Source organism: Salvelinus alpinus, chromosome 36, assembly GCF_045679555.1.
Source record: "Salvelinus alpinus chromosome 36, SLU_Salpinus.1, whole genome shotgun sequence".
Classification (NCBI taxonomy): domain Eukaryota; kingdom Metazoa; phylum Chordata; class Actinopteri; order Salmoniformes; family Salmonidae; genus Salvelinus; species Salvelinus alpinus.
This window is the reverse complement of record NC_092121.1, coordinates 1,626,886-1,644,062: the sequence shown is the minus strand read 5'-3', so window position 1 is coordinate 1,644,062 and position 17,177 is coordinate 1,626,886. Positions and strand designations below refer to the sequence as shown.

Sequence of the window (17,177 nt, the reverse complement as noted above, 5' to 3'; positions counted from 1 at the left end):
TTTCTAGGACTCCTCCCACAAAGTTGTTGAATGAAAGAAGGTTGAGAAATAAGAATATATACTTTCACGTTAGGTAGGTTTGCCGTTTGCATGAGTAAGAATACCAATTTAGACAGTTAATCATACATTGAGTTATTGTTATACACCATCTTTGTACTGTCTATGAGGTCAAATGTCTTGTGACATTAACATTTTACATTTACATTTAAGTCATTTAGCAGACGCTCTTATCCAGAGCGACTTACAAATTGGTGCATTCACCTTATAATATCCAGTGGAACAACCACTTTACAATAGTGCATCTAACTCTTTTAAGGGGGGGGGGGTTAGAAGGATTACTTTATCCTATCCTAGGTATTCCTTAAAGAGGTGGGGTTTCAGGTGTCTCCGGAAGGTGGTGATTGACTCCGCTGACCTGGCGTCGTGAGGGAGTTTGTTCCACCATTGGGGTGCCAGAGCAGCGAACAGTTTTGACTGGGCTGAGCGGGAACTGTACTTCCTCAGAGGTAGGGAGGCGAGCAGGCCAGAGGTGGATGAACGCAGTGCCCTTGTTTGGGTGTAGGGCCTGATCAGAGCCTGAAGGTACGGAGGTGCCGTTCCCCTCACAGCTCCGTAGGCAAGCACCATGGTCTTGTAGCGGATGCGAGCTTCAACTGGAAGCCAGTGGAGAGAGCGGAGGAGCGGGGTGACGTGAGAGAACTTGGGAAAGTTGAACACCAGACGGGCTGCGGCGTTCTGGATGAGTTGTAGGGGTTTAATGGCACAGGCAGGGAGCCCAGCTAACAGCGAGTTGCAGTAATCCAGACGGGAGATGACAAGTGCCTGGATTAGGACCTGCGCCGCTTCCTGCGTGAGGCAGGGTCGTACTCTGCGAATGTTGTAGAGCATGAACCTACAGGAACGGGTCACCGCCTTGATGTTAGTTGAGAACGACAGGGTGTTGTCCAGGATCACGCCAAGGTTCTTAGCACTCTGGGAGGAGGACACAATGGAGTTGTCAACCGTGATGGCGAGATCATGGAACGGGCAGTCCTTCCCCGGGAGGAAGAGCAGCTCCGTCTTGCCGAGGTTCAGCTTGAGGTGGTGATCCGTCATCCACACTGATATGTCTGCCAGACATGCAGAGATGCGATTCACCACCTGGTTATCAGAGGGGGGAAAGGAGAAGATTAATTGTGTGTCGTCTGCATAGCAATGATAGGAGAGACCATGTGAGGATATGACAGAGCCAAGTGTCTTGGTGTATAGCGAGAATAGGAGAGGGCCTAGAACAGAGCCCTGGGGGACACCAGTGGTGAGAGCACGTGGTGCGGAGACAGATTCTCGCCACGCCACCTGGTAGGAGCGACCTGTCAGGTAGGACGCAATCCAAGCGTGGGCCGCGCCGGAGATGCCCAGCTCGGAGAGGGTGGAGAGGAGGATCTGATGGTTCACAGTATCAAAGGCAGCCGATAGGTCTAGAAGGATGAGAGCAGAGGAGAAAGAGTTAGCTTTAGCAGTGCGGAGCGCCTCCGTGACACAGAGAAGAGCAGTCTCAGTTGAATGACTAGTCTTGAAACCTGACTGATTTGGATCAAGAAGGTCATTCTGAGAGAGATAGCAGGAGAGCTGGCCAAGGACGGCACGTTCAAGAGTTTTGGAGAGAAAAGAAAGAAGGGATACTGGTCTGTAGTTGTTGACATCGGAGGGATCGAGTGTAGGTTTTTTCAGAAGGGGTGCAACTCTCGCTCTCTTGAAGACGGAAGGGACGTAGCCAGCGGTCAAGGATGAGTTGATGAGCGAGGTGAGGTAAGGGAGAAGGTCTCCGGAAATGGTCTGGAGAAGAGAGGAGGGGATAGAGTCAAGCGGGCAGGTTGTTGGGCGGCCGGCCGTCACAAGACGCGAGATTTCATCTGGAGAGAGAGGGGAGAAAGAGGTCAAAGCACAGGGTAGGGCAGTGTGAGCAGAACCAGCGGTGTCGTTTGACTTAGCAAACGAGGATCGGATGTCGTCGACCTTCTTTTCAAAATGGTTGACGAAGTCATCAGCAGAGAGGGAGGAGGGGGGAGGAGGGGGAGGAGGATTCAGGAGGGAGGAGAAGGTGGCAAAGAGCTTTCTAGGGTTAGAGGCAGATGCTTGGAATTTAGAGTGGTAGAAATTGGCTTTAGCAGCAGAGACAGAAGAGGAGAATGTAGAGAGGAGGGAGTGAAAGGATGCCAGGTCCGCAGGGAGGCGAGTTTTCCTCCATTTCCGCTCGGCTGCCCGGAGCCCTGTTCTGTGAGCTCGCAATGAGTCGTCGAGCCACGGAGCAGGAGGGGAGGACCGAGCCGGCCTGGAGGATAGGGGACATAGAGAGTCAAAGGATGCAGAAAGGGAGGAGAGGAGGGTTGAGGAGGCAGAATCAGGAGATAGGTTGGAGAAGGTTTGAGCAGAGGGAAGAGATGATAGGATGGAAGAGGAGAGAGTGAGAGAGAGAGATTAAGATGAAATGCTTGATCTATATGTTCATTCATAGGTCTTTGTTAGGTAAAACTGGTTGTTGCATACCTTGTGTGAAAATTCTGCCATGACTTTCTCCTACTCATAGCACAAAATGGTTGGTGTGCATTTGCAAATTAAACTTTGTGATAGTTGGGATGTTAAGCTGAGAGCAAATTTATCAAAAGCAGAGCACCTCTGCGGTCGCTGTGGGGGGAAAAAATTGTTTACAGTTGCACATAGTGTTTGGCTTTCGGGTCTGAACTTGCTTCAGTGGCCCCTACTGGTATAAGGTAACTCTTGCTCAGTCATGATACAGTGTCTTCAGAAAGCAATCATACCTCTTGACTTCTTCCACATTTTGTTGTGTTACAGCCTCAATTCAAAATGTATTACATATATATTTTTCTCACCCATCTACAGACAATACCTCAAATGACAAAGTGAAAACATGTTTTTGCAAATGTATTGAAAATGAAATACAGAAATATATAATTTACGTAAATATTCACACCCCTTAGTCAATACATGTTAGAATCCGTTGGCAGCGATTACAGCTGTGTCTTTTCTAGGTAAGTCTAAGCGCTTTGCACACCAGAATTGAACATTTATCTGCACTTTTTGTTTTTTATTCTTCAAGCTCTGTCAAGTTGGTTGTTAATTATTGCTAGACAGCCATTTTCAAGTCTTGTGATAGATCTTCAAGACGATTTTTAAGTCAACTGTAACTAGGCCACTCAGGAACATTCAATGTCGTCTTTGGCCTTGTTTTTTAGGTTATTGTTCTGCTGAATGGTGAATTTGTCTCCCAGTGTCTGTTGGAAAGCAGACTGAAACAAGTTTTCCTCTAGGATTTTGCCTTTGCTTAGCTCTGTTTATTTATTTTTATTAAAAAAGACTCCCTAGGCCTTGCCGATGACAAGCAGACCCATAACAGGATGCAGCCACCGCCATGCTTGAATATATGAAGAGTGGTACTCTGCGATGTGATGTTTGATTTGCCCCAAATATAACACTTTGTATTCAGGACATAAAGTAGATTTATTTGCCAAAGTTCTTGCAGTTTTTATTCAGTGATTATTGCAAACAGGATGCATGTTCTGGAATATTTTATTCTGTACAAGCTTTCTTTTCACTCTGTCATTTAGGTTAGTATTGTGGAGTAACTACAATGTTGTTGATCCATCCTCAGTTTTAGTTAAACTCTAACTGTTTTAAATACACCATTGATAAACCATCCAAAGTGTAATTAATAACTTCACCATGCTCAAAAGGGATATTCAATGTCTGCTTTTTTTTTTTTTACCCATCTACCAATAGATGCCTTTCTTTGCGAAAACCTCCCTGGTCTTTGGGGTTGAATCTGTGTTTGACGTTCACGTCTTGACTGAGGGACCTTGCACATAATTGTGTGTGGATTACAGAGATGAGGTAGTCGTTCAAAATGTTAAACACTATTCTGCATAGAGTCCATGCAACTTATGTGACTTGTTAAGCCCATTTTACTCATGAATTTATTTAGGCTTTCCATAACTAAGGAGTTGAATACGTATTCACTAGAGACATTTCAACTTTTCATTTGTGGAAAAAGTCTAGGGTTGTGAATACTTTCTGAAGGCACTGTATATGTGGCTCATTTCTCAAAGAGCTACCTTTGCTGAGGACACGTGGGCTATATTCCAATATCCACTTCATCATACCACTTATTTGGAATGCATGCCCAACCCTATACATTGCTTCATTCTTAGTGTGGATATTGGAACAAAGGTGTGTTCAGTTGGGAGAGACATTTCCCTTATTATTTATGATAGTTCCATTAACTGTACACTTAGACACAAGGTATTTTTGGGGTATTCATCTTGGTGCTCACTGTGTGCATTTGTTAAGGGCTCTGATAAACCCACATTGAAAGACAGCCAGGGTTAATCTGGTGTTGACCGAGTTGATGTCCAGCAGACAGGGATTTAAACCGGGTCAGGTGGCAGCTATAACCATCCCATGCTAAGACGTCCAGTGTTCAATCACAAGCCTTATAGATTGTTATGCAAATATGCATCATTATTCCTAAATTATCACTTTGCTCCTCTGTGATAGATTTTTTTTCTATCTTCCCAATTACCACAATATTGTCTCACACAGGTAGTCTTCTAGGAGTGGAGGGTGTGCTTTGGTACAGTAGTGCATTATACAAGAAAATCTTTGACATGTGGAGTTTAGTATTTTACTACCTATTGTACATTTGTAACCAAAAAAAAGTGTTTTGCAATGCTACCACCAGAGTAGTGTTCTGAAGTGCTTCATTCTGGATGTACTGAATTCAAGGGACTTTCTAGAAATAGAGGATGTGTGTGTGTGCAGATTTGTCTTTGTTTGCAGACCTGACTTCAACTATCATTTCTGTGCTGTTGGTCATTTTGCCATGCAAGTTTGTTACATCTTATGAAGCCCAAAGTAGACAACTACATCTACCTTGTGGATTTCAGCCTAGCGACGATGTGCTTGCGTGCAATGTATGTTTTTATTTGACGGTTTTCTATTTAATTTTAGGTCTGGAACTGAATGGTACACAGCACTTTGTGTACTCTGATAAATGTTGCAGCAGATGTTCGTGATTTCTGTGGAATTTATATTTAGTAATTTATTTCAAATCATGATGCTTGTAGGGAAAATAATCTTTGGGTAGGATACAGCAGCAGGTGAATCAACAGGTAGCTAGCTGGCTGCCGGCAAAGATGGAAATTAAGCTAGCACTTTTCAGACCAAGTTAGTAGTAAATGTTCAACTAATTGGCAAGTAAAATTGTCTAGTCAAAAATGGCATGGCAAAGATTTTTGAAACCAGCTAGTAAATCTGGCCTACTAACTCAGTTGACCAGTGCTTAAACTCATTAATTTTAATCCCTACACCTGTAATAGTGGAAAGGGTGGGGTTGTGACATTTGGTTGGGTCAATTTCCTTCCAAGTACTTAACACACTTCTTTAAGGGCACTTAAACTCTAAGGGTGTCTGCCGAAGCATACAAATAAAGATAGTTCATTCTGGAAAAGGCTTGATTTTTATTTAATAAATGCACTTATTTCAATCGGTTAGAATCACCTGATGATGTAACGCATGCATTTCTAGGCTATAACAGAGGCATTGTGGTCTTGGGGGTCAACATACAAGAGTAAGTGTACACATGACATTGTTTCACAACCCTTGATAGTATTACTGGACCCTGGACATCAGTTTTGTTAAATCAACAATGATATGCATGCCGTCTTCTGCTTCATCTACAAAGGACATGTATTTTGAGTAAAGACATGCATTCAGTAATCTGCTTTCCAAAAACAAAGTGGTTACGTTGTCAGACAGGAGATAGTGTATCTTTGCTGCAATGTTGCATCACTTTGTCTTCATACAAAACACCAAGCTGAACTGCCTACAGCAGCTCGTATCAGTCTCGTTCTGCAACTATTTATTAATCATTCACCGAACTCACATGAACACCTATTGGTCTTAAAAGAACATTTTAAACCCCCCCCCCCCTCAAAAAAAAGGGCCCACAAGAAGCAAAACAGACAAGGAACAACGTTTTTGGTGGTGTGCTTTTCCTCATTCAGCATGATCTGTGGGGACTTGATAGGTACTAGCTCCACCTTGGTTTCATAAGCCCGCTATATTGCTTATACTCAAATCCTTTCAAATCTCCACAAGTGGCTAGGGGCTGTTTTTTCTCCCTTCTACTTCACGGGGGCGAACCCCATGCGGTCTGCGTCCCTGTCAAACACGCTGTAGTAGCGTCCAATGAACACATCTCCCAGGATCCACAGCGGTCCAGCCGGAGGAGGGATGTCCATTGCCATGAAGCCGGACAGACAGATTTTAAGACCCATCTGGGACTCCTGCAGCACATAGGGGAGAAGCTTTGAAGGATTTGTCACTTCAACCTATCTACACGTATGTCCACAGAATGAAATAGAAAATGTATTAGAATCTAGACGTAAAAGAAACGCCTCTATGCACACGAACTGTGATTAACCGTTTAATTCATGCTGATTGATGTCAAATTTCACAGACTGTTTTCTCCGGCAGGCAGGCCACAGTGAACACTGGTCAGAAGGTGGAATTTACCTTCAGGATATAGTCATCTCCAGTCAAGTTGAACATCTTCCCTCCCAGGTTGAATGCGATGACGGGGAGAGATGGAACCTTCTTACAGTCAATCCAATACTGAGAGGAAGTGAAAGTAGTTTACAAGTAATTGCATGTACTTCACAAATCAACACGTAACTTCTGCCAGTACAATACACAAACAACTGAGGTTACAAGAAAATAGAGCCTTACCAAGCATGATTGAAATCTTTTGTTGACCATTCAGGAGAACTAAAACAGGTTGGAACTGACGGAACAACAGGTAGACATTTAGTCTACAGACTCCTCTACCTACCTCTCCCATCAGTAGAGGCAAGGCTCCGATGGCCTTGTGCAGCGCCCTGACCTCCTCTACAGGCCCGATGATGAGGGATGTTCCTGTGTCAACAATCGCCTGGCAACCGGCCTTGCACAGCGTCAGCTGGTTGCCCACTTCCACACTGCAGAGCACCAATTAGCTGTGATCACTCAAGACTAAATTATCCTTATAACTTCTGTGTGCGACTTTATAAAACGGTTCAAGGACATGCATCTGGTGTAATAGAAGCAATTATTGTTATCATGATTGTCTTTGATTATTTACATGAAGATTGCTATTTTTCCAATCACTATAATGGGGACCCTGCTTTCTGGAAACAGCATGCAATACCCAGTCAGCCTTGAACCTCATGGCTTCAATGAGGGGGCAGTTCTCCTCTTGAATGGATATTATAATAGAGCCTCTGTGTAGATGAGAACCAAGTTGCTTACTTGCTCATCTCGATCTGCCAATAAGCCTTGCGTGTGACGTTGACATAGTGCAGGTCTCCAGTGTAGTACAGTGGGTCCGTGCCTCCCAGCATCAGCTCTCCTCCTACAGCAGCCAATGGATCTCTAAGGAACAGGATATCGAAGGGGTTACAAGGTATTAGTTCATTGGATAAATCTACTAGTGCACTGGAAGAGGGTCTTGATCATCAATCTAATATCAGATGATAAAATGTATTGCCTCAACCCCATTGAAGCTAGTGACAACAAGAATATAAGGTTGTACAAGTTATGAAAATGAATTACCCTGTGGTGTTCATAGACTTCACCCACAATAAGGAAGCCATTTTAAAGCTGCAATATGTAACTTTTTGGGTGACCCAACCAAATTCACATGTAAATGTGAGTTATAGATCTGTCATTCTCATTGCAAGCAAGTCTAAGCAGTATATATGTTCTATGTGCAGTATTTCTATGCTTCCATTAAGTTGTTGCATCTTACTTTCAGTTTTGTACACCAAACAGCTAAAAATACAATATTTTTGGTAAAATGGAAAAAATAGTTTGACAGCGGTATAGATGGTACAATGATTCTCACACTATAACGTGCTTGTTGTCACAAACTGAAATTAGGTTAACTATTTCACTTCCTTGTTTCTGAGGAAATATGACCGCAAATGTATAAAATAATAATTTTAAAAATCAGGATAACAGAAGCTCAAAATATCCCAGTTCAAATACAAGAAACTCCTTTCAGTTGACCTCCACCAACGGTGAACAGGACATAAGTTTTTAAACAAATCACAAGTCAACAAACCACACATTGACCTAGGGCCCTCAGTAAGAATGTATTCAAAAAGGTAAAATCCCTAAAACCAACCAACCTGCTAATATAGAAGGAAAATATGTTCTGAGGCAACAGCTTGGCAGCCATGGCGGTGTCAAACACAGGGGTTATTTTGTTGACAGATATGGTAGGGTAGCCCATGCCCAGCACCCCGTCAAAGCGTGCCACTGCAAACGTGATGCCAGGTTGCTTTACGGCCTCACCAAACTGTTGACCAGTGACCTGCATGCCAGCCAACTGAGAGGGATGGAATGAAGAACAGGAAGTGTGATGTACAAAGCAGACTGTTCTTGAATACTAAAACAGTGAGGTTTACAGACAATACACAGTAAGGAATGTTATGCAGACTATGCTCCACATTCAGTCACTTAAAAATCGACAGTGGTAAAATTACACAAAAATGCTGTGGATTTGCCCACTTAAATGAGAGGAATGCAAATGAACAATGGACAACACAGAACAGTCCACTTACAGAGACAGTGTCCCCACTGATGAATCCAGACAAGCTGCCTCTGCCATACTGGATGGAGAACTTGGTGCCATTCTGAACGTACGTGCTCGACTTCTTGGAGTTATAACGATGGTGGAGCCCTAAGCAGAGGTGTAGATAAAGTTCACACTACTTCTCAGGTTGGATAAATGGCAATCATTTGCATAAAAAACAAACAGGTCCTTCATGATGCCTTAAAGATGAATATGACTTCCAATGCCAAAGCATGGCTGAGCAAACAAGGTATTTGCAACTTTAGCTTTTGCCCCCATCTCATGATTATATGATAGGAGACTCAGCAGGTAGTAAAGCCATAATGTTATGAGTGAAGTGCATAGCCACGGGAAGTAGTTTGGGGGTGGGGGAGCTGCATTGACAGGATGCAACAAAAAAAAACCTGCGCTGTAGACATCTATATTGTCCACTAATACAGGACTAGTGAAGGCCCAACATTTTTTCAACTAAATGTATTTGTATTTCCGTGTTCACAAGCATTTGTAACATGAGTCCGATAATTATCTGTACAAAACAGTTAATCTGATAAAATGGCGCTAGCTCTTAGCAAACTTTGCAGTATTTTCTATTTATGTACTATTCTTTACATTATTAGCTCAGGAAATGTTGTGTCAATACATACAGCCGGGAAGAACTATTGGATATTAGAGCAGCGGTAACTCACCAGAACTACCAGCATTACAAACAGGAATAAGACTTCCCTGGATTAGATCTTTGTTCACTCTCCCCAGAGAAATTGAACTTATTCCAGAGGCCGACCCAAAACGTCGCCGGCGGAGGAGAGGTACTCGAGGCGACCTGCTGGTTCAACTTAGGAGGCGCACACACCACCCACCGCTTCCAAGTATATTACTCGCTAATGTTCAGTCTTTGGATAACAAAGTTGATGAGCTTAGAGCAAGGATTTCTTTCCAGAGACATCAGGGCCTGTAACAAACTTTGTTTCACTGAAACATGTCTCTCTCGGGATACTCAGTCAGAGTCGGTAAAGCCAGCAGGATTCTCACTACGTCACGCAGACAGGAATAAAGCTCTCTCCGGGAAGCAGAAGGGCAGAGGGGTGTTTCATGATTAACGACTCCTGGTGTAATTCTAGGAACATACAGTAACTCAAGTCCTTTTGTTCACCCAACCTCAATTAAATAGAGTACCTCAATTAAATGCTGACTATAATATCTCCTAAGAGAATTATCCTCCGTCATTGCCACGACTGTTTACATCCCATCTCAACAGCCATCAAATAACTTCCCTGGACTTTATGCAAACCACATATCCTGAAGGTGCATTTATTGTAGCTGGGGATTTTAACCAAGTAAATCTGAGGACTAGGCTGCCGAAGTTCTATCAACATATCGACTGTACTACTCGCGCTGCTAAGACTCTCGACCATTGCTATTCAAACTTCCCGGAATTCTTACAAGACCCTCACCCGCCCTCTTTTCTGCAAATCTGACCACGACTCCATCTTGCTCCTCCCGTCCTATAGGCAGAAACTCAAACAGGAAGTACTCGTGCTTCGAACTATTCAATGCTGGTCTGACTAATCGGAATCCACGCTTCAGGATTGTTTTGGCCGACGTGTTTTACTCATGTCAGCCACGGAGAAGGAGAGCCCTCGGTAGTCCTTGGTAGCGAGCCGCGTCGGTGGCACTGTGTTATCCTCAAAGCGTGCGAAGAATGTGTTTAGCCTGTCCGGAAGCAAGACGTCGGTTTCTGCAATGTGGCTGGTTTTCCTTTTGTAGTCCCTGCCACATACAACTCCACTTGATCTCTATACTGACTTTTAGCTTGTTTGATTACTTTGCGGAGTGATTAACTACACTGTATATTTTCTGCCATATTCCCAGTCACCTTGCCATGGTTAAATGCGATGGTTCGCGTGCACATACATGCATACATAATGAACAAAAATATAAACGCAAATTGTAGTGTTGGTCCCATGTTTCATGAGCTGAAATAAAAATATCCCATATGCTCAAAAAACTAATTTAACTCAGATTTTGGGACCAATTTGTTTAAATGTTAGTGAGCATGTTTCCCTGTTAGTGAGCATTTCTCCTTTGCCAAGATAATCCATCCACCTGACAGGTGTGGCATTTAAAGCTGATTAAACAGCATGCTCGTTACATATGTGCACCTTGTGCTGGGGACAATAAAATGCCACTCAAATGTGCAGTTGTGTCAAGTTGAGGGAGCGTACAATTGGCATGCTGGCTGCAGAAATTAATCTTAATTTTCTACCATAAGCCACTTTCAACATCCTTTTAGAGAATTTGGCAGTCCGTCCAACCGGCTTCACAACCGCATACCCCGTGTAACCACACCAGCCCAGGAACTCCATATCCAGCTTCTTCACCTGCAGGACCATCTGAGACCAGCCACCAGGATTTTCTGATGAAACTATTGGTTTGCACAAAGAATTCCAGCAAATTGTCAGAAACCATCTCAGGGAAGCTCATCTGCATGCTCGCCGTCCTCACCAGGGCCTTGACCTGACTGCAGTTCGGCATCGTAACCGACTTCAGTGGGCAAATGTTCACTGGCACGCTGGAGAAGTGTGCTCTTCACAGATTAATCCCAGTTCCAACTGTAGCGGGCAGATGGCAGATAGTGTGTATGGCATTGTGTGGGTGAGCGTGTATGGCATTGTGTGGGTGAGCGTGTATGGCATTGTGTGGGTGAGCGGTTTGCTGATGTCAACATTGTGAACAGAGTGCCCCATGGTGGCGGGGAAGTTATGGTCTGGGCAGGCATAAGCTACAGACAACGAACACAATTGCATTTTATCGATGGCAGTTTGAATGCACAGCGATAGCGTGACGAGATCCTGAGGTCCATTGCCATGCCATTCATCCGCCACCATGTTTCAGCATAATGCACGGCCCCATGTCGAAAGGATCTGTACACAATTCCTGGAAGCGGAACATTTCCCAGTTCTTCCATGGCCTGCATAGTACATTGAGCATGTTTGGGATGCTCTGGATCGACGTGTACAAAAGTGTGTTCCAATTCCCACCAACATCTTCACACAGCCATTGAAGAGGAGTGGGACAACATGTCACAGGCCACAAACAGCCTGGTCAACTCGATTTGAAGGAGATGCTGCATGAGGCAAATTGTGGTAACACCAAATACTGACTGGTTTTCTGATCCACGCCCCTACCTGTGACCAACAGATGCATATCTGTATTCCCAGTGATGTGAAAGCCATAGATTAGGGCCTAATTTGTTTATTTAAATTTACTGATTTCCTTATATGAACTGTAACGCATCAACATCCTTAATTGTTGCATTTTTCCCCCCAGGACCCCTACTTCCTGCGGCTATGGTGAAGTGCAGTGAATGCAATAATAGACTGACTCACAGCATGCGACATCCAGGAAGGAGCAGTGAATGGAGGGCACCCACAGGTTGGAGGAGCCAGTGTCAAACAGCACAGTAAAATCCTGGGGTGGTGTGCCTATGCTGATCACCCCATAGTACTGAGCCTGTAGAGATATGATACAAACAACATTCATATGATAAATACATATGCCTAAGTCTATACTACAGTTCTCTTCTCCTCACTCCTAGGGAGAGAGATTCTGAATGTGCAAGCTTTTATTCAAACAAATATATATACACACTACATGATCATCAATCTGGGCCTTGATTAGAAGACTGGGCATGTCATGAAGGGTTGGACCAAAAGCCTGCACGCCCAACTCCTGGAGAACCCTGGCTTTACTTATTGCTTCAGTCAGCCTAGAACAAGCTAGAGTTAACCCAGGCCTAGTGACAATATCCACTTACATCCATGAAGTTGGTGAGTCTCTCAACTGGCACTTTCGGGCTCGGGGTGTTTATTGGTACGTTAGCTCCTGCACCACCAACGGTCTTGGCCATGTCCTGGAGTTGTTCAAAACTCATCCCATTGTCACTCATCAGGCGGCGCATACTGCGCGTCTTGTGGAGGGGAATTCTACGGGCAAATATGTATGATGAGGAAAATAGACCGTTTTTGTCGTAATTTGTTTAACGAATAATTCAGAACTCGTGCGCTCTACTTCCTGTTTTATACAAGTGTTCTACTGCTGACCCCATTCATTTACGAGCAGCTTGGTTCTTTTTTAAAAATGTACAATCTATGTTAACCTCAATGCAAACTAGATAGCATGGACATGCCAGCGTTATGTAAACGTTCTACGTGTGCACCAAAATCTGAACTACATGTGCCTAAACAAACATGCATGTAATAATAATTGCATAATGTCAGGAAATTAAACTACCCCAGAGATAGCTTATTCTCACAGGATGGCGTGAGTAATTCTTTGAGTTATTCAAAAGTTTCCCAAACAGAAGATAAATATTTTACCTTATAATAGCCGAGCTGTGCGCTATCAACAGCGCGATGGTTATATACAATATTTTAAGACACTCCATATTCTGTCTTCGATAAACCAACTGGATGGTAAGTTCTTTCACTTTAGGCAAGAATCTTCGACGTCCAAACAGCCTGTCCACAGAAGACCGAGCACTATCAAATCTACGCACTAAACCCAGTTATATCCGTATGTCGTTCGGTGATTTCCGTACACACTCGGTTTTCTTCACTCGGCCCAACCCTGATTGGAGAGAGCACATACATTAGACGGTCTTAATTGGCTAGTAAAGTGTACATCCTTTTAAATTGGTCAGTGCAATCGGGGATCCTTTGGACGTCCGGAGTGGAGATTTTTTTGTTTTATTTATATTGCACAGTTGATTCAAATTATAAAAGCTTGGTGGGATCCCCGGATAGCACCGAACATTTTAAATCAGACACCATACTGCGCACTTGACAAGTCGTTGTCTCAGGATCACGAGATACATGGAGAAGGGTCTGATTGCGGCCCGCAATTCGGGGCGTTGCTGCATCTGCAAGAACCCCTCTTAAAGACCGACTGCCATTAAAAAGCAACGCATCACTTTTAAAACAGCCTATCGACAGGAGTCGTAAAAAGTTATTATAGTGTCAAAATTTACTACAAAGTGTAAATATAATAATTTTGGTCATAAATTCAGTCGAACATGCGTTTGTCACAACATGAAGGTTGGGTTTTGATTTGAAGATGTCCATTTTCCCACTAACATTATAATAATTTGTCAATTTGTAATAATTTGTAAATAATAAATTAAACAAAAAAAATGAATAAAAACAATCCAAAACAACACAGACACAGACAGACGATCAAAGCTATAGGTGTCGCCAGATCCGGAGAACATGAGAACAGAATTAGCAAGGTCTTGAGCTGTGCCTTAAAGGAGGACAGAGATTCTTCAGCCCTAATAGTGTGGGTGAGGACACGTGGAGCAAAGTTTTGGCCATATTGTAGCCAGTTTAGGCACTTGGCAGATGCGCCAACAAAAAGGACATTACAATAGTCCCGTCGGGATGAAATAAAGTCGTGGATGAGTTGCTCAGCTGCAGGTTTAATATTTATTTAACCTTTATTTAACCAGGTAGGCCAGTTGAGAATCAGTTCTCATTTACAACCGCAACCTGGACCGAAGTAAAGACAGTTTCAGGTTGGATATTCGTCTGTAGTCTTCCTTACGTCCACCAACAGCAGTTAGGGACCGTCAACATAGTGACAAATCAAATTTTTCAAATTTCAATAGTTATTTAACCATTACTCCTAAAACTTTCAAAACTGGTTCTAGCTAACCTGATGGCATAGACACACATTGCACACATTTATTTTTAGTCTATTTACATCTCACTCTATTTTAAATTAGTTATTTACATTTTTGAATTTCAAAGCTCTTTGGTCATGTGAGCAACTGGACTCAAACAAGGTTCAGAATGTTCACTGACTACCCTTCTATATTGCACATCCTTTAGTTTGTCCATTTTCATCTCACAAGATCTTACATTAACTTTTCTAAATGTAAAATTTCAATAGCTCCTTGGTCATGTGACCTAATGACTTCAAACAAGGTTCAGAATGTCCACTGACTACCCTTCTATATTGCACACTCTTTAGTTTGTCCATTTTCATCTCACAATATTTTACTTGAATTCTTCTCAATTTAAAATTTCAACAGCTCCTTGGTCATGTGACCTACTAACCTCAAACAAGGTTCAGAATGTCGACTGGCTATACCTTCATATCGCACACTCTGATGTTTGTCTACTTTCTTATCATGCTATTAGACTTAAATCTGTAATCTTGCTGGCCTTCATTTCACATGGGTGTTAAAAAAAAAAATTTAAGTTAACAAATGTTCCAGCCTCGCAATAACTATCTTTCACATGGACACTGAAAAGATCCGCAAATGGCTGTATGTGGTATGGATCAAGGACAGGAGAGGTGTTCAAACAGAGGTGCTTAAAGGAAGGCACACATGTAGGCCTCATGAAAAACAATGTTTCATGTGTTCTTTTTATTCACGGTAATAGGCAGTGATTTGTCAGTCAGAGTAAGCTTGATAAGGTGAAAGAATCCTTTTCATAGCATCACTTTCATATACTGTACATTAAGACAAATCCTTCTACGTTGAGTATTAGAACGCAGTTTCCATAACCTGATAATGACTTGATATTTGAGTGTATTCACAACAAGCCACCTGCAGACAACTTACAAAATGCAATAGTGCATTTGAGGGTTCGTTTTTCTGATGAAAATAGTTATTTGATGCATGGCCTACTATTTCTAACTGGAAAAATACATTCCTACATCTTTTGTGAGTAAAATCCTTTTTCCAAAATTGATTTAGGTACATTTTTGTGAAGAGGTATGAGGGTTGTGATATGTGTCATTTAATAGTAAAATCATTTAAGGGATCAATACATTTCTATATTGCTTCCCCAGTATCTGCATGAACCATCAGGCCCAAGTGTTTTTGGTTGACCCTGCTGGACAGAAAGAGAAGGAGGAATCGGAACACGCAGGATTCAAATTCAGGTCTTAGTTATTCCATTGTACTGCATCTAATACATATTAGCATTTTACCTACATTCATAAGTGTAATAATTTTTTATGACATACTGTGAAAAACTCTCTTGGCTGCTGGCTCTGTCACTTTCAGACATGCGCAGAGCAGACTTGAACCACAGGGGTTCTCTGTAAAGAGAGTAATCCAAAAGGCACAGACACACCCCTTGACTTTTAATTGGCACCGTTGACCTGTATGTATTCTCTCCTGATTGGCTCTGTGGTGCACAGTCTGGCAGTCTGACTAAAGTGCCAGAGGTACGAGGAGAGACATCCTCCTTTGTATTTATGGGAACAAATATTTCCTAGCACTTTGGATCCTATTCTTGGACAGTTAGAAGCCACAATGCAGCAATGCAACAGAAAAAAAGGACTAATTACTGTCCATGAGTAACCTCAACCTTGTGGGTCTGTGGGTGTTTGGGCCAATAAAGTGCCAACTCAATTCTACCAGAGACGAGTCTTTCATGCTCCTATGAACGGGGACACATGGCAATAGTTTTTTACTGGAGTACACTAACCCCTATTTGGGGCTCTCTTCTTGACACGTAGTAGCAGTTTACCAGATAAGAAGTCAAAAAGATCAAAAAGTAGATTGTTGTAAGGGTGCATCGCAGTGCTAGCTGCGCCACCAGAGTCTCTGGGTTCGCGCCCAGGCTCTGTCGCAGCCGGCCGCAACCGGGAGATCCGTGGGGCGACGCATAATTGGCATAGCGTCGTCCGGGTTAGGGAGGGTTTGGCCGGTAGGGAGGGTTTGGCCGGTAGGGATATCCTTGTCTCAGTATGTAAAAATGTAATAAAATGTATGCACTCTACTGTAAGTCGCTCTGGATAAGAGCGTCTGCTCTTGGCCGGTAGGGATATCCTTGTCTCAGTATGTAAAAAATGTAATAAAATGTATGCACTCTACTGTAAGTCGCTCTGGATAAGAGCGTCTGCTAAATGACTAAAATGTAAATGTAAATGTGGTGTATTACGTCCTGTGCTGGCCACATTGTCATATCCATTCTGGATTATGAGTGGTAAAATCATAGCTGGAAAATGCCTCTATGAATGTGTATACATTTTCCCCCAAGACAGAACTGCCGAAGGGGGTGGAGTTGCAATCTACTGCAGAGTTCTGTCATGCTATCCAGGTCTGTGCCCAAACAGTTCGAGCTTCTACTTTTAAAAACCCACCTTTCCAAAAATAAGTCTCTCACTGTTGCCGCTTGTTACAGACCCCCCTCAGCCCCCAGCTGCGCCCTGGACACCATATGTGAATTAATTGCCCCCCATTTATCTTCAGAGTTTGTACTGTTAGGTGACCTAAACTGGGATATGCTTATCACTCCGGCCGTCCTACAATCTAAGCTAGATGCCCTCAACCTCACCCAAATTATGAAATTTACCAGGTGCAACCCCAAATCCGTAAACTCGGGCACCCTCATAGATATCATCCTGACCAACCTGTCCTCTAAATACACCTCTGCTGTCTTCAACCAGGATCTCAGTGATCACTGCCTCATTGCCTGCGTCCGTAATGGGTCCG

At 43.1% G+C, this 17,177-nt stretch overlaps 2 protein-coding genes across 2 annotated transcripts; both read right to left on the bottom strand.

Annotated features, from left to right (window-relative positions):
* Window positions 1-218: 218 nt before the first annotated feature.
* On the bottom strand, window positions 219-1,462 carry LOC139565260 (uncharacterized). Its single transcript, XM_071385443.1, has 2 exons — window positions 1,350-1,462; window positions 219-1,140 (listed from the first exon to the last, which is right to left on the bottom strand). The coding sequence occupies exon 2, from the start codon at window positions 1,093-1,095 to the stop codon at window positions 346-348; it is 750 nt and encodes a 249-aa protein (XP_071241544.1). The 5' UTR covers window positions 1,096-1,140; window positions 1,350-1,462; the 3' UTR covers window positions 219-345.
* A 4,031-nt stretch (window positions 1,463-5,493) lies between these two features.
* Window positions 5,494-13,564, bottom strand: LOC139565379 (cathepsin D-like). The gene is made up of 9 exons (XM_071385671.1): window positions 13,045-13,564; window positions 12,483-12,651; window positions 12,055-12,178; window positions 8,658-8,776; window positions 8,223-8,422; window positions 7,342-7,464; window positions 6,887-7,031; window positions 6,571-6,669; window positions 5,494-6,341 (listed from the first exon to the last, which is right to left on the bottom strand). The coding sequence occupies exons 1-9, from the start codon at window positions 13,110-13,112 to the stop codon at window positions 6,180-6,182; spliced, it is 1,209 nt and encodes a 402-aa protein (XP_071241772.1). The 5' UTR covers window positions 13,113-13,564; the 3' UTR covers window positions 5,494-6,179.
* Window positions 13,565-17,177: the final 3,613 nt, after the last annotated feature.